Source organism: Chrysoperla carnea, chromosome 5 (assembly GCF_905475395.1).
Source record: "Chrysoperla carnea chromosome 5, inChrCarn1.1, whole genome shotgun sequence".
Taxonomy (NCBI): Eukaryota; Metazoa; Arthropoda; class Insecta; order Neuroptera; family Chrysopidae; genus Chrysoperla; species Chrysoperla carnea.
The window spans coordinates 64,777,660-64,803,217 of NC_058341.1; the positions used below are offsets into that span (position 1 = coordinate 64,777,660).

At 30.2% G+C, this 25,558-nt stretch overlaps 2 protein-coding genes across 2 annotated transcripts; both read left to right on the forward strand.

Annotated features, from left to right (window-relative positions):
- Positions 1 to 404: 404 nt before the first annotated feature.
- Positions 405 to 9,259, forward strand: LOC123300685 (cytosolic 10-formyltetrahydrofolate dehydrogenase). Its single transcript, XM_044883298.1, has 10 exons — positions 405 to 453; positions 2,222 to 2,589; positions 3,391 to 3,525; positions 4,309 to 4,444; positions 4,510 to 4,761; positions 5,443 to 5,654; positions 5,781 to 6,786; positions 6,849 to 7,219; positions 7,408 to 7,607; positions 9,138 to 9,259. Exons 1-10 carry the CDS (start codon positions 445 to 447, stop codon positions 9,191 to 9,193), a joined length of 2,745 nt encoding a protein of 914 aa, XP_044739233.1. The 5' UTR covers positions 405 to 444; the 3' UTR covers positions 9,194 to 9,259.
- A 3,422-nt stretch (positions 9,260 to 12,681) lies between these two features.
- Positions 12,682 to 19,242, forward strand: LOC123301301 (ester hydrolase C11orf54 homolog). Its single transcript, XM_044884037.1, has 6 exons — positions 12,682 to 12,757; positions 12,824 to 12,922; positions 16,144 to 16,319; positions 16,395 to 16,659; positions 18,599 to 18,765; positions 19,038 to 19,242. The coding sequence occupies exons 1-6, from the start codon at positions 12,682 to 12,684 to the stop codon at positions 19,221 to 19,223; spliced, it is 969 nt and encodes a 322-aa protein (XP_044739972.1). The 3' UTR covers positions 19,224 to 19,242.
- Positions 19,243 to 25,558: the final 6,316 nt, after the last annotated feature.

Below are 25,558 nucleotides of genomic sequence, written 5' to 3' on the forward strand. Positions count from 1 at the left end.
AAAAAAAAAATAAGTCAAGTAATCTTTAAAGATAGCGAGCGGACACGCATTCATATTCATTAAAAAAAAAAAAAAGTTTAATTAATTTGCGATAATTTTGTCAAAATATATATGGAATCAAGTTTTAAAGTTTTAATAAACTAGAATTTACTGGTATGATTGTTGCCCCACGTGAACTAAATGATCTTTACATGTCACTCATGTTATTTGATAAAATAAATAATAAATCTTTTATAAAATAATATTTGTTTATAATATTTATATAATAATACATTTGATTATAAATCATATAAAAGCAACACCCAAGTCATGTTTCAAATTAATTAGAAATATTTATTAAATCAGATCAGTTCATATAACATTTTGTTTCTTATTTTTATTTATTACTTACTGTTCATCAATAATAAATATTTTTTGTGTATTTTTTTTTTGGTTTCATCAACAATGTCAAACGTAAGTAGAATTTACAATATTTTTTTAAAACTTATACAATATTACGAGAGTGATACCCACCCGCTTCGCTGGGTTTAAAAGTGAAGATTGATGAAGATTGCTCTCGCATATCCCCTTTCTATAACACTCGAAAAAAATGGTAAGGATTGTTTTACACAGATAAAATATATGTATGGTTTTCTATTTTTTTAAATATATAATAGTAATTATTCATTGAGTATATCAGAGAAGATGGTCGTGAAATATTTTATATTGACTATTTTTACAGAAATGTAATTTATGGTAATGTCAAATGACTACTTTTACAGAAAGCTGTAATTTATGATAATGTCAAACTAAACTAATTTTTAAATTTTTTTAATTTTTTTATTAATATGTCTTATATAAATTATAAATTATATCTCATGTGTTATTCTGATATATCAGCTATATTGCTGTACAGTTTCATTAAAAACCATTCGCTAGTTTTAACGTGAAAGCGTAACAAACAAACAAACAAACATGCTTACTTTCGCATTTATAGTATATAGAGATAGAGATAGAAATAGAGAAGAGATTACCCTAGCAAGTTTTTTTTCTGTACTACCCTTATCTTCGGTCTAAAAATGAAATACGCCAAATAAATAATTTTAACGAAAAAATATTATAAATTTAAATAATAAGTTTATTAGACAAACATGTTAGTTTTTACAGATGCTCCACTAATACATCTAGACATATAATTACTATTTTTAAAACATGTTCTCCTAATATTAAGTTAAGGTCCTTTGACTTTTTTTACGATTTTTGGCGATTATAGAATGCGTTGATATATTTTATTGTGTTTAAAGCGTGCTTTTGACAGCTGATTCCCTTATTTATTTAAAAAGAGTGCTCTCCTGTGTTGTTGATATTTGTAATTTTTAACCGACTTCAAAAAAGGAGAAGGTTATCAATTTGGCTGTATTTTTTAATGTTTGTTACCTCAGAACTTAATTTGACTGGGTGAATCAATTTTGATTATTCTTTTTTTATTTGAGAGCTAGAGCTACTATTTCAATTTGGTCCAGTTCTAACAATAGCATCCATGAGAAAATCACAAAGAAAAAAGCTTTTAACAAATAAAAAATAATAAAACTATTCCAAAACAAATTAATATGAACTAAAATGTAAAAAAATAACGATAACATAATGTAGTTACAATTATGCTTATTTTTGGCTCGGTGTCAGCCAAGTTAATGTAGCAAACTGTTCTGTCACAGTTGTTTCCTTGGCTGACACCGACTCCAAAAATAGCAGAAAATTGTAACCACATTATATTTTACTTTTTAGTACATTTTTTTGAAGCCGGTTTTTTTTTTGTCATTGGTTTTTTTTAATATGGTGTTTTTATTGTAAATTTTGTACTTTATCGTGTTATTTTTTTCTTGTAAAATGGAACAGACTCTCATTCTTGATGAATGAGATAAATGAGAATGAGAATGATGAATTGAACAGACTCTCATTCTTGATGTACATTGTTGCCGAAATTCCCAGTTCAGCCATCCAAATTTAATGTATTCGTATATTTATTTCTCATTCTTTTTTTACTTTTTGTCCTCCTTCAAGAATTTCATATAAAATAACATTTTCTGAATTACAACGAGACATTACATCTGTATAACATTCTATATCTATAAAGTGAGCTATAAAAAGGTTCCAATTAAAATCGGTAGATAGAGTCTTCCTTAGTAGGATTGTCGAACATGGAAAACATTTGTTAAATTTCTATATTATCGAATATTTTCAGAGATCGTTACGTATTGCCATTATTGGACAAAGTGTCTTCGCAGCAGAAGTATTTAAACAACTTGTAGACGGTGGTCATGAAATTGTTGGTGTATTTACAATTAAAGATAAAGGAAATCGTGAAGATCCTCTAGCTATTACTGGAAAGGAATACAATGTACCTGTATTCAAAGTGGCAGCATGGCGTAAAGCTGGTAAACCAATTCCCGAAATATTAGAACAGTATCAATCGGTGAATGCTGATTTAAACGTTTTACCATATTGTTCACAATTTATTCCAATGGAAGTTATTGATTATCCACCATTAAGAAGTATTTGTTATCATCCGTCTATTTTACCACGGCATCGAGGAGCCAGTGCTATTAATTGGTAAATATTATCTATATTCCTTACTTTACAGGATGTCTTTTTTAATTTGACACATACTGGAAACTCGAAAAATAAGTTTTATCGATAAAAATGCTTCAAGCGAAAAATGTTGGCGCACATCTTTCACAGATATTAAAGTTTTCAAGCTCAATAAAGAGCTAATTATACTTCATAACTGGTAACAGACAGATGAATACTATAAATTAGAAAGATATGATTGAAAAGGTAACATTTTTTTGTTCGAAACCGTACAGTTTTGGCAAAAACGGGTAAAAAATGTTTACCCTAAATTGATTTTTCGTATCAAAATTGTTATTTCGTATAATTGTTTCTGGGAAATCTAGGCACTCTTCGAAAAACTTTTTCAATAAAACCAGTAAGAGTGGTTTACTTTTCTATAAAGACCATTTTTGTTTAAATTGAATAAACAAACGCACAAAAAGCTATATTTTTGCTATCAATTACTGCCTAAACTATTCAGTTTACAAAAAAATATTTCAAACAAAATTTACTTGACTATTTATAAAGAACAACTTTCTAATTTAAAGCTTTCATCTAATGTTTGTTAGTTGATAAGTCTATGAATCAGAGTGTGGTTTTAATTGAACCTGAAACCTTAGGTCGGATTCGATGCCAGTATAAGTTATATGCCTTTGAAACTAACATCTTTCTTTTGAAGCATTTTCCTCGATTAAATTTATTTTTCGAGTTTCAAGCATATGTCAACTTAAAAAACAAGCATATGTCAACTCAACAATTTGCAGTTCCTTTAATTTTAATACTTTTTTTTTGTTATTATAGGACGCTTATGTGTGGAGATAAAGAGGCCGGCTATACCATATTTTGGGCTGATGATGGCTTAGATACTGGCCCAATTTTATTACAAGAATCATGCAAAGTCTTACCAACAGATACAGTCGACACGTTATACAATCGGTAAATACACTTTTGACTTTTAGAATCTTCCTGTTTCATTGCAGAACTGTATAAAAATCAATGAGTCCCCCACAAGCAGTCACGGATTAAATGGTAATGGCGCCCTAGACCCAAAGAAGAGACCTAGTGAATGGTATTCCTTATTCACCCTGGGCACCAGATACCTCGTAGACCAGTTCTGTCACGATATTTGTGTTCAGCGACCCCACAAATCCACGAGTAACAAGTTTCGAATCATTTTCATCACTATTAACCCAATTGTGAATTTAATATATTTACGGTCATAATTTAAAATGCATATTATTTATATAAACTGCATATTTTTAATTTCTTATAAAACAATTTAGGTCACAAAATTTCCTGACACTCTAACGAATCGAAAACCACATTCAAATCCGTCTTACTGTTGAAATTTTCGAATTTTAGTGAATCGAATTAAAAGTAAACACCTTACTATTTAGGTTAGGTTAGGTTATATTGGCTGTCCACGAAGGACACACTTAGGCTATAGAGCCCATTGTGATACCATATATGTGTTTTGTCACCTTTCCGCTGATAATTACATTTATCAGCTACTTATTTATTTTGAGAGGCTGAGTGCACCTTCGTCATTCATACTATGCACAACACCAGCCCATCACAACTATTAATTTTTTGTGTGACGGCGAGAATCGAACCTGTTACCTTAGACATACCCGAACGAAATTGGTTACGCTATTTGGTCCGTTTTCTAAATTTGGTATGTTAAAAAATTATTTTTATTTAAACTTTTATTTCTTTTAGATTCTTGTATCCGTCTGGAATTGATGGAGTGGCCAGAGCTGTTGATATGGTGGCAGATGGATCCGCTCCAAAAATTCCCCAAACAGAAGTTGGGGCAACTTATGATCCAATGCTAAATAAAAAAGAATTGCAAAAGGTATTTTATAAAAACTATTTCTCAACTTAAATAGAATTTTATTTTATTTATAATTAATATTACAGATTGATTGGTCAAAGTCTGGTCTAGAAATCTATAATTTTATTCGTGGGATGGATTCTGTACCAGGTGCATGGTCTCAAATTGAAATTGAAAATGATAATGAAAAAGTAATAGAAGAAGTCCGATTGTTTGGTGCAAGTTACGATGTCGATACAAAGTTTATAAAAGGCAAAGAAATACATGTTTTAGAAATGTGTGGAACTGGTATTGTCCATGAAAATGGGCTTATTGTATTTGGAAGTGATGGCGTTGCTGTAAGTTTTACTTAATTTTACACATGTTGTACCAATAAAATAACCCCCCCCTCTATGTACGAATTTATGACGTGTGTATTTATGATGTTGATGTTATCATCTAGTTTAAGATTTTAGTGGTATCTTGTCCATTATACCTACATTATACCTGAAAAAAACGTAATTGAAACGAGCAGACCCGTGCACAAGGGGATCTTTGGAGGGTCAACTCCACCTCCATTGAACATCTTTCCTCATAAATTTGAACTAACAATATAGCGAACAAACAGTTGGTTTGTCCCCTTACCAACAAAATGAAAATTGTTTTGAAGTCTCTTTCGCTCAACTTTTTGAGTCATACTTTTCAATTTTGCACGATGATTCCCGTGATAAATGGGTCGACGAAGTTCAACTGTAGAGAAAACAAATTGCCGAACCGGACGTCAAAAATTCACTCGAAGCACTCGATATTTGCTCTGAAGTTTTGCCTGTATTTTTCTCTACCTCATAAAAATTCACTCTACTCCTTTTTTCATAACTTGCTAAAAAAATATAACTTCAATAATAACAATTGTTGTTTGAAACATTTGTTCGAAAACTACTTGACCTCTAAATTTTCTTGTAAATTCGAACGTGGGATCCACTGTTACTATTGATCCAATATTTTAATATTCATAATAATAAGTATCGATATATTTATAGATAAATATCCAAAGAGTCAAAGTTGGTACAAAAATGATAACTGCAAATAAATTAGGCCAAAAAAGTGATGTACAAAATAATTTGGTACTAACTCCTGAAGAGGAGAAGATTATTAATACGATCAACAATATTTGGTCATCAATATTGAATATCGAAGTTGATGAAGATACAGACTTCTTTGCCTCTGGTGCTGGATCCATGGATGTAGTTCGGTAAGTAATGAAATTTTTATGCCTAAATTTTATAGTTTTCTATTGACACCCGCTTGAGTATTAGGAGACCAGGCAATTCTTGCTGGCGAAGGTATTTATTTAATAAAAACTGTATCTAATTTTTAGATTAGTTGAAGAAGTTAAAGATGAAGTACAAGTTGAAATAGAAAAAGATGTCGTTTTCTTGGCAACTACATTTTCTGAATTTTGTAATGCAGTGATTCTTCTTAAACGTAGTGGAGGAAAAGTTGAAGAAGAAATTGTTTATGATGCTGTTGAATTAAACATAAACAAAAAACATTTAAAATTCCCTCGACAATTGTTCATTAATGGCAAATTTGTAAATTCTGAAAGTGGCAAGAAAACACCAGTAATCAACCCTGCAGATGAAAGCATTATATGTGAAGTTGAGTGTGCATCAGAAAAAGATGTCAACGCAGCAGTTGCAGCTGCTCTTCATGCCTTTAAGGAAGGCGAATGGTCAAAAATAAGTGCCAGAGAACGTGGGGAATTACTAATGAAATTAGCTAACCTTATGGAAGAACATTGTGAAGAATTAGCAACATTAGAATCAATTGACTCCGGCGCTGTGTACACGCTTGCCTTAAAAACTCACGTAGGCATGAGTATTAACACCTGGAAATACTTTGCTGGATGGGCAGATAAAATTCAAGGAAATACAATTCCAATTGCTAATGCTAGACCTAATAAAAACTTAAGTTTTACAAAAAAAGAGCCTATTGGTGTTTGTGCATTAATAACACCATGGAATTATCCTTTAATGATGTTGTCCTGGAAAATGGCAGCTTGTTTAGCGGCTGGTAATACTGTCATAATAAAACCAGCACAAGTTTGCCCATTAACAGCTTTAAAATTCGCTGAATTATCCGCAAAAGCCGGGATACCTCCCGGTGTTATAAACGTTTTAAGTGGTACTGGTTCGGGAGCTGGTCAAGCATTAGCCTCACATCCTGATGTTCGCAAATTAGGGTTTACAGGAAGTACCGAAATTGGAAAAGTGATAATGAAATCTTGTGCAGATTCAAATTTGAAGAAAGTTTCACTTGAACTTGGTGGAAAATCACCATTGGTAGTTTTTGCTGATTGTGATTTAGATAAAGCTGTTCGCTTGGTATGTAAATTTATTCCAGAAAACAAGGTCTAAAATTAATAATAATAAAAATTTCTTTTTAGGGTATGCAAAGTGTATTTTTCAATAAAGGTGAAAATTGTATCGCAGCAGGAAGGATTTTCGTCGAAGAAAGTATCCATGATAAATTTGTACGAAAAGTAGTTTCAGAAACTAGAAAAATTAAAATTGGAGATCCGTTAAATCGTGCAACGTCGCATGGACCTCAAAATCACTTAGCTCATCTTAAAAAGTTAATTGAATATTGTGAAATTGGGGTGAAAGATGGTGCAACTTTAAAATATGGAGGCCGAAGATTACCTCGTCCAGGATTCTTCTTTGAACCTACCGTATTTACCAACGTGACTGATGACATGTTTATTGCAAAAGAAGAATCATTTGGACCAATTATGATTATTTCTAAATTTAAGGATGGGTGAGTTTCTAAAATTTTTTAAATTTCATTAAAATTTGTCCATGTTACAAAAAGATTTAAAATTTGAGCCAACAGAGCTGATAGGCTTTTAGTACAGTTTTGAGTATACAGTGTATTTAATTAAACAATTAATTCAGTTAGTTGTTATTTATATTTGTTAATGTATATGTATATATTTGTTACTCTAGTGATGTGGATGGTGTAATAAAACGTGCTAATAATACAGAGTATGGTTTAGCTTCTGGAGTATTCACATCTGATATGTCAAAAGCTTTAAGATTTGCAGATGCTATTGAAGCTGGTACAGTATTTGTTAATACATACAACAAAACAGATGTTGCTGCACCTTTTGGTGGTTTTAAACAATCTGGTTTTGGAAAAGATTTAGGTAAATAAAACATTATATCTAATAATAAGTAATCTTAAACACGTCAAATGCGCCACTATTATGTAGATAATAGGACGGGTCCAAAATTCTTTTTAAATTAAAATGTGTAATGAATTTCTTTTGATGCTTTATGGGTGTTCCTCTATGATAATCGTGTAATGCACTAAAATCTTAGAATTTAGCAGTTAAAAAAGCCTGCTCGCCAATGTGTAGCCAACCGCGATTTGTCTGGCGAACCGTAATGCTGGTTGCATATACAAATTAACTTTTAATTATATTTTAAATGTCTCTCTGTCTCATAATAATAAACAGTAATGACTGTGTTCGTTAGATACAACATTGTTGTTGTTATAGGTCGTTTAAACCAAAGTGGTACCGATAAAAAGAGAGAGTGTAGATTTTAGTGCACATACATATACATATCTACACTATCTTTTGCTCATAGCTGCAGGGACTGACTAATATGTATAACTAACTGCGCCCCGCGATTAAAAGAGAGTCGTGTTACCCGCAATTAAAAAAAGATTTTGAGAGTTTTTATCGTTACTGTGTACATTAATCAAGCCTTCTTGAGAAAAATGCTCTAAAAATCTATTTCACGAACTTTTACAAAATCCTTTAAAAAATATGAATCCTGTATGCTATCCCATAGGAACCGTGCATTTTCCGGGATAAATAAATTAGCCTGTATCATTTTCTGATTCCTAAACTACCACTATCTATGCAAAAAAAATCATGCCCATCCTTTGCTCTATGAAAAATTAAAACAAATCTATCCCACGAGAACCAAATTTCATCCAGATCTGTTCAGCCGTTCTGGCGTTATTGGTATCAAACATTCATCCATCCAAATATAATAGTCAGACCGAGTTCGACAAGCGGGTTTGCAGGCTCGTTTGCCGAGCGGGGCCGCCAATGTGTGGGCTCGGCCTCCCGCCGAGCGAGTTCGCCAATGAATGATGTACTTTAAAGATCAATATTTTTGTAATCCTTTGATATCCTGGGTTAAGCTGTGTATATGAGCAACTTCGGATAGATATTTAAAAAAAAAAACGAGTGTGCTTTAGACCACACGACTCAAGTAATACTTGTTTAGCTCCGTCTTTTTTTTAAATATACATGAGCTGGTTTTGAACGCTGGTCTCCGATTCCAGTGTTCTGCCACTAAGCTACTGAGTGTGTAATATTTTATATACTTATAAGTAGTATGACATAGATCTTGCTATGTTGTTGAAACGTAACTCCTCCTCTATCTTCACTAACTTATATCTTCCTCTCAACTTGATCACACTTTTCCTAACAAGCTTGATCACACATTTAACATCGTAACATCATACATTCTCCAGTTCACTCCCCAAGTCAAGCGAACCTAAAGAAGTTGTTTATACCATTTAATATACCAGCAAAAAAAAGGTGATCTGATATCAAAAAGCTACTTGAAGCCATTGTTAAACAATTTCAGAAAAAATTTATTTTTATTTATAGAATGACATGTTTTGCTTTTATTGCAATTTAAAATTTTATTTTCAGGTATGGAAGCGTTAAATGAATACTTAAAAACTAAATGTGTAACAATAGAATATTAGATTAGTAAAGTAATTTTTTAGTATTAAATTTAATAATTTATTAATAAGCTGCATTTATAATATTTAAGTAGATATAATTATTATTATCAAAAAGTATTTTTATTATTATTTTAATAATAATTTTAGACAATAATTTTTGTAAAAACTAATCAATCGACTGATATTAAGAAAACAATCTATTTATTTTTATTTTGTTTATACATATTATATAATTAATTAATTAATTTTGTTAATAGTTACATACAAATAAATAAAGAATTCTCATGTAAAGCATAAATTTATTTAAAAACCAAGCTCAGGGGAAAATAGTTTTTGGGGTAATAAATTTTCTGTAATAACTGATAACTAACTTAAATAACTAGCCGTTATCCACAATATTGACTTTAATTCCCTTACCTTCACTTAAATCCTCTCTTGTTCACTATTAAATGGACTTTAAAATTTGGTGCGGAACAATAATTTTTTTGAAAATAATATACTGCCCATACTATTTGCTGATAATGTGGTATTCTAAGTAATGAACTCAAAAATGACGGTTTGTATGTATTTTCATACAAACTTCCATCAGCTATTTCACCTCTTTAGGAGATGAATTTCGAAAAATCCTACCCTAAATAATACCTACAGCATAAAATCAATATTCTCTCGAAATTTCATACTTCTGTCATTAAATATTTATAAAAGTATCTTTCTTATTTTAAATAATTTTTTTTTATCATCAAAATCGGAACTGTTATTGAAGACTTTCGAGTAAAAACGCTCGTTAATGCGGCTATTAATATTGTTTAAAAAGGGTGACCTTATAAATATTGCTTCTTGGGAGCTTGAATTCCAATAAATTTTCATCCTACTTTCCGTCCCCAAAACCTTTAAATATGTCATCAAGAAGATGATGGTTTATAACATCGATCGGAGTTGTAAATAGGGCGTTTTGTTATTGATAGCAGAAAATGGTACCAGTAAATTAAACTTATCAAGACAAATGGAAAAGCTCTTTACCAAACTTCGAACTTAGACCTGATTCGGGAGATGTGGGTATAGGTTAAAATAGAAAGATTTATGAATTCACAAACCTAACAAATTAATTAAATTATTAGATTCACTTTAGAATATAGAGGTGGACTATCATAAAACAATAATTGATTGTAAATTGATTTAATTGGGTAGTTAATACTAAAAAATATATTTTGTTGTCTTTATTAATAAAGAAAATAAAAAAATAATTCAAATATATTTTTTAAATTATTTCAACAATACAGTTAACATTACACTTAGATGTGGTAGGTATCAAATTATACATATATAAATATAGATACAGGGGGGTTATATTGTGTATTACATAACACATAATGTCTTAGGCCTAAGACATGAGGGTCAAGAAACAAAATATTATAATTTTTGGAAAAAAGTCAAAATTTTCGGAAAATATTAAGAAAACACAAATATAAAAATAGCAAAAAAATACATTTTTTGTTAGCAAATTTTCCTATGTTAAAAAATTCTTTTTGTATTATTCCATCCAGCTATTCAATTGTTGGTTTCACAATACAATTAGTGCAACATACTTTATTTTCTTAAGTACCTACCCAATAATTTATCTGAAAATTTATTCAAGTTGAAGATTATATTTACACTTAACAAAATGTGATAAGATAACAATGACTATTTAATAACATCTTCTGATTATTTCAAAATATTTTGAGTTCTAGATTAAAATGATCAGTGTTTTAATAGTTACTTTCTCAAATTTTTCTTAAATTTAATGTAAGTTTAAAGTTTTAAATATGTTTTAAAATATACAAACTGCTTTAGAATAACATAAATAACGGTATATCTATGCAGTTCTATAACATATCTAGATACAAATATCTAGATAGGTATAAGGCAAGTGAAGCATATTTAGAATACCAGTTTTTACTTGTTTAATTACTAGAAAAACAAAGGACTAACCCGATAAAAAATGCATAAAATTTTTGAAAAATTGTTACCTTAAAGCAAAACAAAAATTACTAACCCTCTCAAAAATGCCATCAAACAAAAAATCTCCAAAATCGTGATTTTACTTAGGGTGCAGGTAATTTGGAATTTTGGTATTCCAAATTATATTCGATTTTTTTCTTTGATAATTGCTTGCACTTTTAATTATTAAATTAATATATTTTTGATATGCCTGTATTGGCCATCGAGAATTAAGTGTACTGGTGGTACTTCTGTTGGTTTTACAAATTCTGCGAAATGCTAAAACCATTGCTTTAATAAGTTAGTTTGGATCCATCCCGATGGGCATCAGACTTTTTTTCACGGACAAATATTCCTATATCGACTGTTCATTCAGACTTGGAATAGCAAAGCAAAGTCGCAATAATTACTGATATTGCATCAAATTTTGAGAAAGCATTCAAAAATAGATTCCCTGGCAATACTAATACGGTTAGGTACTGAACAAGTTGATTATTCAAATGATGTTGATGATATAAGCATCGAAGTTATAAGTATTAAAAATTAATAACTGCAAAAGCAGTTTTTAATTTTCAAAATTTAAAAAGTGTCTTTGAATGTATCTAAATATTCTAGATACCGTGATTGATATCTAGATACATTTTAAAAATATGTATCTCTATCTATATTAAGATGCAATTTGAGGGTATCTATTACAGCTCTGTAGGTATCTGTGTAATGATGTGGCATTATTAATATTTACTAGCTTGACTCGTGCGGAATTCCGCTCCCGTAGTTACCGTAACCCGTGGCTTAAAACAATAAACAACAAATTTCATACAAAAATGGTGAAAAAATCAAAAGTTCTTATATTAATATTAGGAGAACATGTATTAAAAACAGTAATTTTATGTCTAACGTATTCGTTGAGCATCCGTAAAAACTAATATGTTTGCCTAATAATGTTTTAAGTATTAAATGTCTAGAGAATTGTAAAAAAACCAACATGTTTGCCTAATAAAAAATCATTAAAATTTATGTTCTTTCGTTCAAATTATTTGCCTAGCGTGTTTTTTCCTCGGCGGTAAATTTTTAGAACGGGAGTATATTCTTCGTCAAACCTAGACATAATAAGCTTGAAAATGAAGGGTGAATCATGGAATTTGAGATAAAGGAATAAGGAAGATAAGGGTAGGACAGAAATAATACTTGCTAAATAATATATAAGATTTTTTGTATACAAAATAAATTTTTATTGCAAGGGATACCGGTGACCGTAGGCACACCTCGAAAACCAGAAACTGCAGCCCAAAACCAGAGAGTTTACAGCCTTATAGAGTTCGTACAAAACAAAGTAGCACTGAACAAGAGAGAGTGTAGATACGAGTGCACATACATATACATCATACACTCTCTCTTGTTCGGTGCCACTTTGTTTTGTACGAACTCTACTTTGAAATTTTCAAAGACGCAGACACGACGTTTTGTTGAGAACAATTTTTTTGTTTCAAACTATAATCCAAAATTTGTCTGTTTCAAATAGATTCCAAATGGCGCTGGATATAAAAAATTTGAAATTAGAACAAAAAATTTTACATCAACCACCCTTAAATGAAGTCGCCGAAGGTAAATATACGAATTTATTAAGTCTTTCAAACAATATATCCTAAATTTTTCGATTCATCATTTTAGTTCTTAATAATGGTCTAAAGAATAACTTTTCAACTGTTCAAGTTGAAGTTGTTGATTGTCCAGATTTAACTCAGCGACCATTTACTTTAGCTTGCAAAGGTACGTTTTGTTATAAACAAAGTTTAAAGAAAATGGGACGCCAAAATTTTGATTTTCCTTTGAAAATAAAATTTTTATAATAGAAAAGACGATGAATAATAAAATGAACCTCTAAAAGGTTTTTGAATTTACTGAGCCCATATTTTTAATTAGTAAAGATTTAGGCGCTAGTGTAGGCGCTGAGTGGGTTTCGTATTCATTTACAGGTCCTACCGAACAAGGAGTGTATTTCGACGTATTTTGAATTATTAAATCAGAATTTTCACTTGCTCATCGCTCAGAGTGAGGGTGGGGTAATTGTTAATAACAAATTAATTGTTTATACGGCCATACCCCTTAAACTATTGAAATTTTTTGAAACAATTACCATTTTATTCTACATGTAAAAACAAATAGAACCGGAGATATGGTTAAAATTGTGAACAAAATGATAGTGCATAAGGTCTGCTCGCAGCGCTTGATTTGAAACGTCCGTAGATTGGCCAATAAATAATATTTTTGTACTTTAAGGTACTCATTATACCATGTATATATGAAATATACATAGTATATTAAGTTTAGTCCAAGTTTGTAACGCTTAAAAATAATGATGATAGGAAAAAAATTTTGTCATAGGTGTTCATAAAATCACCTAATTAGTCCATTTCCGGTTGTCCGTCTGTCCGTCTGTGGACACGATAACTCAAAAACGAAAAAAGATATCGAGCTGAAATTTTTACAGCGTACTCAGGACGTAAAAAGTGAGGTCAAGTTCGTAAATAGCATCATAGGTCAATTGGGTCTTGGGTCCGTAGAACCCATCTTGTAAACCGTTAGGGATAGAACAAAAGTTAAATGTAAAAAATGTTCCTTATCAAAAATTAAACAACTTTTGTTTGAAACATTTTTTCGTAAACATCACTGTTTACCCGCGAGGGCGCCAATTAGGCGGACATTTTATAATATGTACTAAACTTGATTATCAGTTATGTATGTGTCACATGTTTGCATATGTAATGTGATAAAGAAATCAACACTGACTATACATGGTATTTCAAAAATTAACTCAGTCAATTGTTTGTTTTCACTTGTATTATTTAAGTTAAATATTATAGGTAATAATTGTCACCAGGAGATCGGATAATGTTGGGCGGAACATTTAATATGTCAACTATTTTATTAAAAATGATTTTTATGATGTGAGTTGTAAAATGATTGTAGAAAATTTCATTGAAATAATTGTGAATAGAATTATTTAAAAATGAATTTTATACAAAAGTATTTTATGGACTCTGCAATTCCTAAATGGTTATTTGCATTATTATAAAGTCTTCCATACAATTCCTTACCTTTGCTTTCCTCATTTAACTCTGATGATTTTGTATCAGTGAGACGGAAATCTGTAGACAAGAGAGTATTTCTTCTATATTCTACGGTAAGTCAAGAGGTAACATTAATTGCTGCAAGTTTCTTGAAGCTGGGGACTTGCTTGTTACTATGCAATAGTAACAAAGCTAGCACGATTGTGCTACCTTCGTTACTATGTTAAGTTTTATCATTATTCCGACCCGCTATTAGTTTATAAGAAAACTCCATAATTATAAGAGGAGAAAATTGCAAACTAGTTATAGTTTAAGTTTCTTTTTTGTTTTTTTAAATATGTCTATTAAAACTTTAGTTATTGCAACCGAACGCGAATGTATGATGAAATTTTGGGTAAAATCGTGTAACTTGAAAAAATAGACAAACTTTGAAAAGTTTTATCTCCGAAACTAGCGATTCTATAAAAATCGGCTTAATCTCAAATTATAACAAATTTAACCTTCTTTAAAAATAAATTACAAATGTTGATGAAAACTTTCCTTCGAGGTCAAAATAAAACATACCAGATTTGATGCAACGTTTACCCCCTTTGAATGTTTAATTTGATTGAATCAAAATTGATTTATACATTCGCGTTCGGTTGCAATAACACAAGTTTTAATAGAGATATTTGAAAAATAAAAGATTCCTACACTCGAACGAATTTGCAATTTTCTTATATATAACTATGTGGAGTTTTCTTTCGCTAAGGGCTCGCTTTCGACTTTCGATAAACTAATTGCTCGAAAATGGTAGAACTAAATAATTACAATCGTCTCGGCTTCCTTGCTATTTCTATTGGTCATATCAAGACGAATAAAAAAAATACAAATTTGTTTTATATGTAGAATAAAATGATATATTTGTTTTCAAAAATTTCAATAGTTTAGGAGCTATGACCGTATAAACCATTAATTTGTTTATAACAATCCCCCCCCCCACTCTGAGCGATAAGCAAGTTGAAAATTCGGATTCAGCGGATCAAAATACGTCGAAATACACTGCGGTGGCATCTGTTAAAGCACACGAAACCCACTTAGCGCCTACACTAATAAGGCAATCAGAAAGTATGAAATAGAAGGAGACATTATTTTTAAAAAAGTTGAATAATCGGTTTAAAATTTTAGACCTCGCACAATTTAGATGTAATCTGCATTTCGGTCAAACTTTTTCAAATTTTGGGAAATGATAGTTTAAGTCATTCTAAAGAAAAGTTCCCATGGCCACAAGTCATGAAAATGACAGTATTTCAAGTTATCGCTAAATTAAAGTTTGAAAATGTACTCATTTGTATAATAACTACATGCATACATGTGTTTTTTAATGTTATGGTGTTGTTTTTAATTCTTGTTTTTTTAAAGAATATGTTACGAAATTCAGAGAAGAAGCAGTGTTAAATGTTCAATGGATCAATAATATGAAGTGTTAAGATGAATATTTTTAGCTACATATATACGTACATGATTTTTGACAATTAAATTACATAATTTTTTTATACAAATGAGTAGGTACATTTTCCAACCTTAATTTAGCGATAACTTGAATCCCTGTCATTTTCTTGACTTGTGACCATGGGAACTTTTATTCAGAATGACTTAAACTATCATTTCCCAAAATTTGAAAAAGTTTGACCGAAATGCAGATTACATTTAATTTGTGCGAGGTCTAATAAAATATTACTTCAAATAAGTATAACGCAGAGTGTATAAGCAAAAAATTTGTGATACAACAATATAATTGATTCAAAAGTTTCAATTTAATATTCATTGTTGTATTTCAAGTAAAAAAACTAAAAACAACATCAAAATTTCCTTTTTTTGTAAGATTAAGTTTTCTTTTACTATCTGCTAATCAATTTTTAAAAGAAAATTAATTTTTAGGTCTTGGAGGAAAGGCAAATTTATTAGAAATTGGTGGTCCGCCATTTTTAATGCCATTAGTTAACCGAAATAAAGTTTATGAATTAAAACAAATACCAGAAGCATTGGATTTAGATCCAGCTTTTATTATTGGAGCAAGTGCAGGACCCTTTCCTCATACAGGTGTTAGCTGTGAAGTAAATTCCTTTTTATTATTTATCATATAATTAATAAAGGTAAAATTGAATGCGATAGGTAATTAATAATTTTAGGAAATGGTGAATTTATATATTTGTAAAAATAAATTATTAAATCAATCAAGGATATCTAAAGTAAATGTTGAGGACACATCTAGACACATTTTGGAAACACTTCCCGAATCTGAAACTCGATGTTCTCTTCTCGCAAATCTTTTTTGTTCAAACGGCAACGCTGGAAAAGTATTGAAAGTTCATTGTAAGAAACGAACTGGAAATGATGATTTTATTGCAGCCATACGTAAAACTCTTATGAAATTTTATAAAGAAAAAGTTGTAGGTAGGTTTGAATTTATTCTAAAATCAAAATGCATATTATTCAATTAATATTCGTTACGTGCAGAACCGAATTTAGCGTCGCCTGTCAGTAATTTTTTTATAAATCGTTTTCCATTTTTTCCTATTCATTGCCTCTTCTTTCCAGTTCTTAATTTCAATCTGTTGAAGATCCTCAATCGTGGCTCCAATCCATCTTCTTTTCGGTCTCCCTCTTTTTAGTTTCCTGCCCCCTCCATCGGTAATCATTTTTTTGGAGTCCCTATACATGTCCCTATACAATGTTGGAGTCCCTATACATTGCATAAACTTCCTCATTTGTTCTTCTTCTCCAAAGCCCACACTGATCTTTTACACCTCCATAAATTTTCCTTAAAACTTTCCTCTCCCAAATCAGTAGTTTATTAGCCACTGCCTTGTTCATAGCCCACGTTTTCGACCCATAGAGTACCGTCAGCCTAATCATTGTTTTGTAAATCCGGGCCTTCAGCGATCTTGATACCATTGGAGATAGCCAAATGCTTCTCAAGCTTTGAAGCCTGTTATTAAAATAAGTGAAATTTACAAAATATAAAAAAAATCCCGATAAATTTTTCGGGTACGGAATCCTAAACTCGTACTTGAAACATATCTAAGAACACACTCCATTAAATTACCTTTCAAATTACAAAAAAAATCTAATTCGGTTCATCAGTTTAAGCACTACGATGGCACAAACTCATAAAACCCCTTCTTTTTGGTTCAGGGGTTACAAATAAGGAAATTTTTAATATAATGTCGGGGCCAGACACAAAGGCAAACAACAATAAAGATAGGCAAATATGAAATGGGTACATACCATTGCGTTGTGATGTTTTTTACTGTTTGGTACTTGCCTATTTTCGTTGTTGTTTGATGTTCACCTTCGTATCTGGTCGCAATTTAATTTAGTTAAATACTATTACCCGACTGCGCGACTCAAAGTAGTGGTAATGAATTTATCAGTCTATATATGTATGTATGTATGCATGTATGTATGTATGCATGTATGTATGTATGCATGTATGTATGTATGCATGTATGTATGTATGCATGTATGTATGTATGTGTGTTCCTTTCAAGCACATTAGAAACCAAACGTTATGATTCGAACGATTCTATTAATCTTGCGAGTGTCACTGAAGATATGGCATTAATGAAAATTCTCTATGGAAAAAAATTAAATTCGAAAAATTATGTTAAGTTGGGTATCTTTGAAAAGCTAAATAGAAAAATCGATATAATAGATTGGAAAAAAAATTATTGCTGATTTGACTAGAGTGGTATGACTTCGATTCTGCTATACTACTTTAACATTTTGAAAATATATCTAGCTACCTTGTCACACACTTAAGAGTTAAAAAATAAACTAGTTATTAACGATAATGGGATCTTACTTATCAAAAGAATACTAAAAATCTTCATAAAAAAATGCACTAGCTCGCCCCGTGAGGAATTCGGCTCCCGTAGTTACCTTAACTCGTGCTACCCTGTACCCGTGGTTAAAAATAACAAACAACCAATTTCGTAGGAAAGTGGTGAAAAAACCAATAGACCTTCAATTAATATTAGGAGAACATGTATTAAAAATAATAATTATATGTCTACAGTATTAGGAGAGCATCTGTAAAAACTAACATGTTTGCTAATAAGCTTATAAATTAAATTTATTTAAATTCATGATATTTTGTCTAGCGTATTTGTCTAGCGTGTGTTTTCCTAAACATATACATAATAAGCTTGAAAATGTTGGGCGAATCAAAGAATTTGATAAAGGACTAAGGAAGATAATGTTAGGACAGAAATAAACTTGCTAGAGTAATAATATATAAGATAAACATTAGACTTATGATATATTTCCGCGAGGCGCATAAATTTGATTCTGCACGCAACGAATAAACCTAGAATAAATTATTTAATATTAGGATTGGGTGGAACATTTTTACTAAAGGAAGGGCAAGCTAAACAGCATGTGATGCCGGATTTTTCTAAAACGCCCATTACATCCGGGGAAGATTTTAATGATTGGTTAAAATTTTATAATATGTCTGCACCACTTATTGCGGTAGGAACTTTAGTAACTGGTCAAACTGTAAGTAAAACATTTTTTCGAGGAAACGAGTTTGTCAATCTAACTAACGACTAAGAACGTATTAAGGATCCAAAAATTTTTATAAAAAAATCACTTCACGTATGAAAATAGCCTTTAAAAGCTCAAACATCTGAATCAAAACGATGTTTTTGAAGAATTTGAACGGCTTATTGTTTTGATCTTATCACGTGCGTTAATCAACGCCATTTTAAAGTACGTTTATTATCAGTCTAATCGTAAAATAATTTTATAAATATATATTTGTTATGCAGGAACTTGATCTGCGTGTTCAACATTTCCACAGTTTCAGTCATCATGGAGAAGGTGGTCATTATCATATTGATACGACGCCCGATTCTGTGGAATACTTAGGTTATTTTAATCTTGGTAAAATTCTATATCGTTTGGACAGACCAAATTTAGATGAACATCAAATGATCAAGTTTGAACGCTTCTGACATTTTGATTTTTATACAATAAAGCGATTCGATTAATTAGCAAAAAAAGAATGTAGATAACAAAACAAAAAATTATTTTTTATAAAGAATAAGGATTATTATTATTTTTATACCATGTATAAATATGTAATATATATAGAAAATTGGAAAATTCGGAAAAATATAAAAATGGTAGCCAAAAACAAATTATTTCGTTTTTTCGAAAAAATAAAAGTTGGGTAATATTGTGCTCTAGTTGTGCTACAATATGCCGTTTAAAAAAATTTAATTACTTTTAAAATCGCTAAAAATTTTCGGGTGAAATGACCCACCAGGGATCATGTTGAAAAAGAAACAGCGTGGTACATGTATATCTGTATAAATTATATGAATGTCACACCCCTTGGTGTCTCACCCCTGCATCAGAAATTTGAAAGGTATTGCTGGATTCAAGCTCTGAAGAGATATTCGAAGCGAATTATATAAATACCGTACAGAAATCAATTTCCGAAGCCCCAGGTGATTTATTTCAGTATGTCATTTATGTAATTAGCTTCAAATACTTATGCAAGTTAGTATCCAGAAACACCGTACAAATTTCTTAAGGCGGCATTTCAATTTTAGAAGCGGCAAAATTTTAAAGACGAAACAATTCAAGGAAATCCTAATTAATTAAAAATAATACTAAAAATTCGTATCGCCGGAGTTGCGTTAGCTAAGCGAATTCCCTCAGAGATTGAAAAAAAAAACAATTTTCTTAAAATGGAATATTGCATTTTGAATTGTTCAAGAATTTTTATTTCGAAAAAAAAACGTCTTGAGAAAAAAATCACAAGAGTTTACAACTGATTTTATAAATAAAAAAAATTTTCTTTGCAAAAATTCAAAATTTTGAACTTTGCGCACCCCCACCCCTTGTTTATCTGTCGACTTTTCTCATTAACGAACTTAACCTTTCAAATACCAAAACCCTTCTTGATACCAAATTTTATTCAAATCGGATTTAAATTGCAACCGCTAGAGAGTTTACAGACATATAAACGTTTAGATATATAAATAAATATATATATAAAAATATATACATTTTAACGATGGTCATTTTTGACATCTATTAGGTAGGATCGATGAATATTTGAAAAATTTTTTGCCAGAATTCCATCATCAGTACAAAAGCAATAGCTCCATTTCCTTCGGCAAATCATTAAATAAATTTATTAAATAATCTAATGATTGAATTTTTTTTTAAATTACCGCAACGTTAATTTTTTAATAGATTAGTAGGCTTTTATCAATATTAGTCTTGATCGATAAATACTATGGATTAATTAAAAAATAATATGGACGAATTGAAAAATTTTGAGAAAATTTTTTTAAACACATTTATGTTCCTCAATGTATTTTTTAATAATTAATTGTTGTGAGCTTTAATTTGTGGAAGTTCATTAATTTAATTCGATTTTAGAAAAATAAAATTATGTAAATTAATTATTTAAAAATTATAATTAATAAATAAATATTTTTAAATAATTAATTTACAAAAATATTTTTTTTCTAAAATCGAATATTTTTTAATATTTGTATTTTCAGTGATATTAATCTCATTACATTAACTTTAATATTTTGATAATTAATCTGAAATTATTACAAACGAGTTGAAAACAAGTGAAAATCAACAATTGAGTTAATTGTTGAAATACCATGTATAGACAGTGTTGATTACGGAATCGTTGGTTTTTTCATGTCATGTAAGTAAAGAGAGATAGCCAGTCATGCATACATGTCACACCCACATGACTGATATCCCCATATAATACATACTATACAATATTCGAACCTAATTTGCACCCTCACGAGTAATCAGTGATGTTTTCGAAAAAATGTTTCCAAATTAAATTGTTTATTTTTTATAAGGAACATTTCAATTTTTGTTCTACCTCTAACGGTTTACAAAATGGGTCCTAAGGACCCAAGACATAATTGACCTATATTGCTCATTTACGAACTCGACATCACTTTTTACGACCTGAGCACGGTGTAAAAAATTTTACTTGATATCTTTTTTTGTTTTTGAGTTATCGCGATGACAGGCGGACAGACAGACAGACAGGCAGGCAGGCAGGCAAGCGGGAATGAACTAATTAGGTGATTTTATGAATCCCTATAACAAAATTTTGTTCATAGCATCAATATTTTTAAGCGTTACTTGGGACTAAACTTAGTATACCTTAATATATTTCATATACATGGTATAAAAATTCAGAACAAACTCGCCAGTAAATATCCCAACAACTTACAAGAAACATTGGTTACATTATCAAAATTGAAGACACCTTAGCCAATGAAGATGTACGCTCGGTATAAAACGGATGTAATTTATTGCATTCACGAAATTTTCAAGATGTTTATCCTAATGTAGATATTGTTCTACGTATTTTTCTGAGTATCGAAGCTACAAATTGTTCAGGAGAAAGATCTTTTTCCAACCTGAAAAGGGTAAAAAATTACTTACGTGCAAGCATGGGCCAAGATTGACTTAATGCTCTTGCATTATTGTTTATTGAAACTTAATTAGTGCAAGAAATTGATTATAAAGATATATAAAATCGACGTTATTCCGCGCAAACCAAAACCAGAAAGAAGAAAGTGATTTTTTAAATAAAATGTTAATTATTTATTTTTGAAAAATTATATTCAAGATTATAATTTATAAGTATTTAAAATTATATTTATAATTAAATAAAATTTTACCCTAAAAAATTAAAAAATATTTGAAAATTAGATTTTTAATTTCATTAATCATTCCTTTAGGAGCCGATTATAAAATATGAGTTTTAGGATACCAAAAAAAAAGTAGAAATAATCACTCCATCACAAAGTAGTGTAGTCTATCTATTTTGACCACAATGTTAAATTTTTGTAACCGAGGTTCAGCAAACCAATACATGTAAAAAATCGGAAATTTTCCGTAGAAATCAATGCTCTATTTTTTACACTTTTAAAGTGTAAAAAATAGTGCAAGTGTAATAATTAAGTATCACATTCAAAATTGCTGCCAAAGTTGTATTTTTTTTAAAATACTCTTTGTATCAAAAAAAGTTTCGAACAAAAATGTTGCGAAACTTTTTATTTCGGATCGATCTAGCCTAGTTAGATGTCAAAAAATTATGAAATAAAAAATTTATTGACAAGAAAAGTGTTAAAAATTGCATTTTTTTTAAACTCCGGTATCTCCTTGAAAAAAATATATTTTTAAACGACCCTTACGCAAAAGTTAGTCCTTAATATGCCCAAGAAAAGCGTTTTTGCAAATTTGAAAAATATTGACAAGTTTGGGAAAAATCGCTTTTATCGACAAAAAGCCTTTTTCTTTCAATTCTAATAGCTCATATGCGCGTGCTTTTTTATTAACGTTTGTGTGCTTAAAATTTTCTTCAATAGTTGCCTGAATTTGTGCGGATATTGCGCGCTTGATTAATTGATCGATAACATGCGAAATATTGGTAAAAAAATCGGTTGTAACACATTTTGAAATACTATATTAATTATTGTTTCAATTTTTTACCTAGTATATTTGCTGCTAGTTGATATTTATACTATTAGTGAGGTCTTAATTTCTGATGGAGGTTTTTTACTTCAAAAATTTGTTTGGGCATCTAGTAAAACTGTGCTCGAAATTTTAAAATTGTTTCCAAACTACTCGCAAAATCGTTTTTTTTTTTTCGGTCATCCGGATGATGCTAGAGTACTAAGTCAGTAGGACGTATACGTAGTTAATTGAAAAACCGGCTCTTAAAACAGAATTTGACTGATAATAATGCGTCCAAAAGAAAAATTTCTATGTAATTAAAAAATTTTTTATTGCAAAATAGTACGATATGAGTGATGAACTGCAGTACCTTCAGTAGGTTGAAGATTCGCTAAGTTAAGTAACCACCTACAAACATATTGAACTTTTTTGAAAGTTTTTTTTTAAAAACCTAAAAAAACTATTTTAAACCAGCTTTGGCAGCGATTTTGAATGTGATCCCACGCTTTAAAAGTGTAAAAAGTGCATTAAATTCTACGGAAAATTTCCGACTTTTTACATGTTGGTTTGTTGTATCTTGGCTTTAGCTCGATAAATGTAGATTGACCAGTCCAAAGCAAAAAAGGGCGGCATGTCAAACCGTGCCTAGGGATACATCAAGCCTAAATTCGCCACTGCAAGTTTAATAAAACATCATATATTTAGTATATAGCAAATATTTGCTAGATAAAGAATTTCGAAGTCTAGTCGCATACCTACTTACTCTTAAACGTAAATATCAATTCATAGAAACTTGGAAAATGTACAAAAAAATAAAAATATGATGTAACAGCTTTCACATTAATGCCCTTCACTAGGCAGCTTATAATTTTAAAATTAAATAAGATGCTCAATGAAGAGCCGAAACGTGATCGGCAAAACGAAACAATTTTAAAATAATAAAAAAATTAAATATAAGGATATAAAAAAAGCAAAAAAAGTAGAATTTGTATACGATACATACCATCAAGAAAACCAAGAGTAAAGAAGGTCTTCAACAATCTCACTAAACTTAGACTTAGATGTTCTTTGAGTAATTTTTAAATATTAAATGAAATTAAAATGATTTGTATTTGGTGTTATAAAGGATAACTAAGCAGTAACTAGTGTAATGTAGCTTCCGGTATGGTATGCTTATCACCAAAAACATCCGTTACAAAGCTAAACTAAGAGTGATAAATTCATAAAAATTAATTTTTATAAATTTTTAACACAATATGGTTTTTTTTCCATATCATTATAAAAATATAGAAAGATGATTGAGATGTTTTACCTCTATGTATAAAAATCATGTATTATTATTATTGAGGCACTTAAACCAGGCGGCCAACCTTCTACGGGTATTTTACTATTAGGCGGGGAGTCGGTGACAATAAAACTGCACTTACATGGATTTCGAAGGTACAATATGAGCTAAAAGTGTGCCAGGGTTTATCCTGGCAGAATTTTTATAAATCTTTATATTTTTAATTATGACAAGTATTATGCACTTTCATGGAAATTAATTTGTAAGAGACCAGTTTATTGCAAATTTTACAAGCGTGAATCCAGGGCACAAAAAAAGTGATGTCGGCCAAATGCGAATTACAAAAGTAAATTTGTGTTTTTTACACATCACAACGTCACATTTAGACTGATAAATTCTGAGCCAATTTTGATGAAACTTTAAATCGAATTAAACAACAGTACCTATACATTTTACATTAAAAAATGTTCCCTATAAACATTATCAGATGAGGGTTTAGTTGAAATTAGGAACAATAGACTATTTAAAGCGATTCATTGTTTTTTTTTTTTAATTTTAATAAATCATAAGTCCATTTAGGTGATGGACATACTCATCATGCCCATATGGGTGGATCCGCCACCAGTGGCAGAAAAGTCAGACACACCGTTTTTTATAATTCATTGGAAACCAACTTTTTTGAGGTACACACTTCGTGACCATGGGGATGGATTAGAAATTTTAACAAAAACAAAAATCCAAAAAAGTTGCACAAAAATTTGGCTTAAAACGATCATTTTTTTAGATTTTTTTTTTGGAAATTTTTGAAAAAAACGGTTTTTTGGGAAAACTATTGATTTTTGTTGATAACATTAAATGGGAAAGTTGAAGATAATAAAAAAATATGTATTTCGACCCTGTATGTTTATTCGTTCCCTTATTATAAGAAATTAAAGTTTTGAAAATGACAAATTTTTTTCTCGAAAACGGCGGAGGTGGGGGATAGTAATAGTTTGAAAAGGTAGTACTTTTTATGTACTATTTATGATATAACACGATATATTATTATAATATAATTAATGTTGAATTTTTCAACGTTCGAATTATTTTCGGAGATACAGCGGATTTTCTGGTAACGAAGGTCGAATTTATCGCTCTGTACTGCGAGTTTCTGCTGCTTCAAAAGAAAACAAACCAGCTCCGTCAACAAAAAAAACTTTGCAAGACATTGCATATGAAGTAGAAGAAGGACTAATGTATGGATTTCGGATCCCCGATTAATCCAAAATGAGTAATATTATTATCCGAGTTTCTCTGTACATGTTTTACTTGAAACTACATTTTTCGAGTTGGTTGACTTGATATCTCAAGTTCTACTCGATTCCTTTGAAATTTGGTGGGAATCTTCATTATAAAACTCTCTATCGTCTGAACCTTAGTTTTAACAAAATTCCAATTTTGATTATTTAAAAACAATTCGAATATACCAAAAAAAGGGATCAAAACAACTTTTTTTTTCATTTCGACGATATTTTATCTTTTTTTTTGGCTGAGGTACAGACGAGA

Excerpts from the sequence above, each read along its gene's own strand:
- LOC123301301 (XM_044884037.1), top strand. The coding sequence starts at position 12,682 with ATGGCGCTGGATATAAAAAATTTGAAATTAGAACAAAAAATTTTACAT. Across the intron at positions 12,758-12,823 it reads CTTAAATGAAGTCGCCGAAG|TTCTTAATAATGGTCTAAAG; the intron begins GTAAATATACGA and ends TCATCATTTTAG. Across the intron at positions 16,320-16,394 it reads ATACAGGTGTTAGCTGTGAA|GAAATGGTGAATTTATATAT; the intron begins GTAAATTCCTTT and ends TAATAATTTTAG.
- LOC123300685 (XM_044883298.1), top strand. Across the intron at positions 6,787-6,848 it reads TAGATAAAGCTGTTCGCTTG|GGTATGCAAAGTGTATTTTT; the intron begins GTATGTAAATTT and ends ATTTCTTTTTAG. Across the intron at positions 7,608-9,137 it reads TGGTTTTGGAAAAGATTTAG|GTATGGAAGCGTTAAATGAA; the intron begins GTAAATAAAACA and ends TTTTATTTTCAG.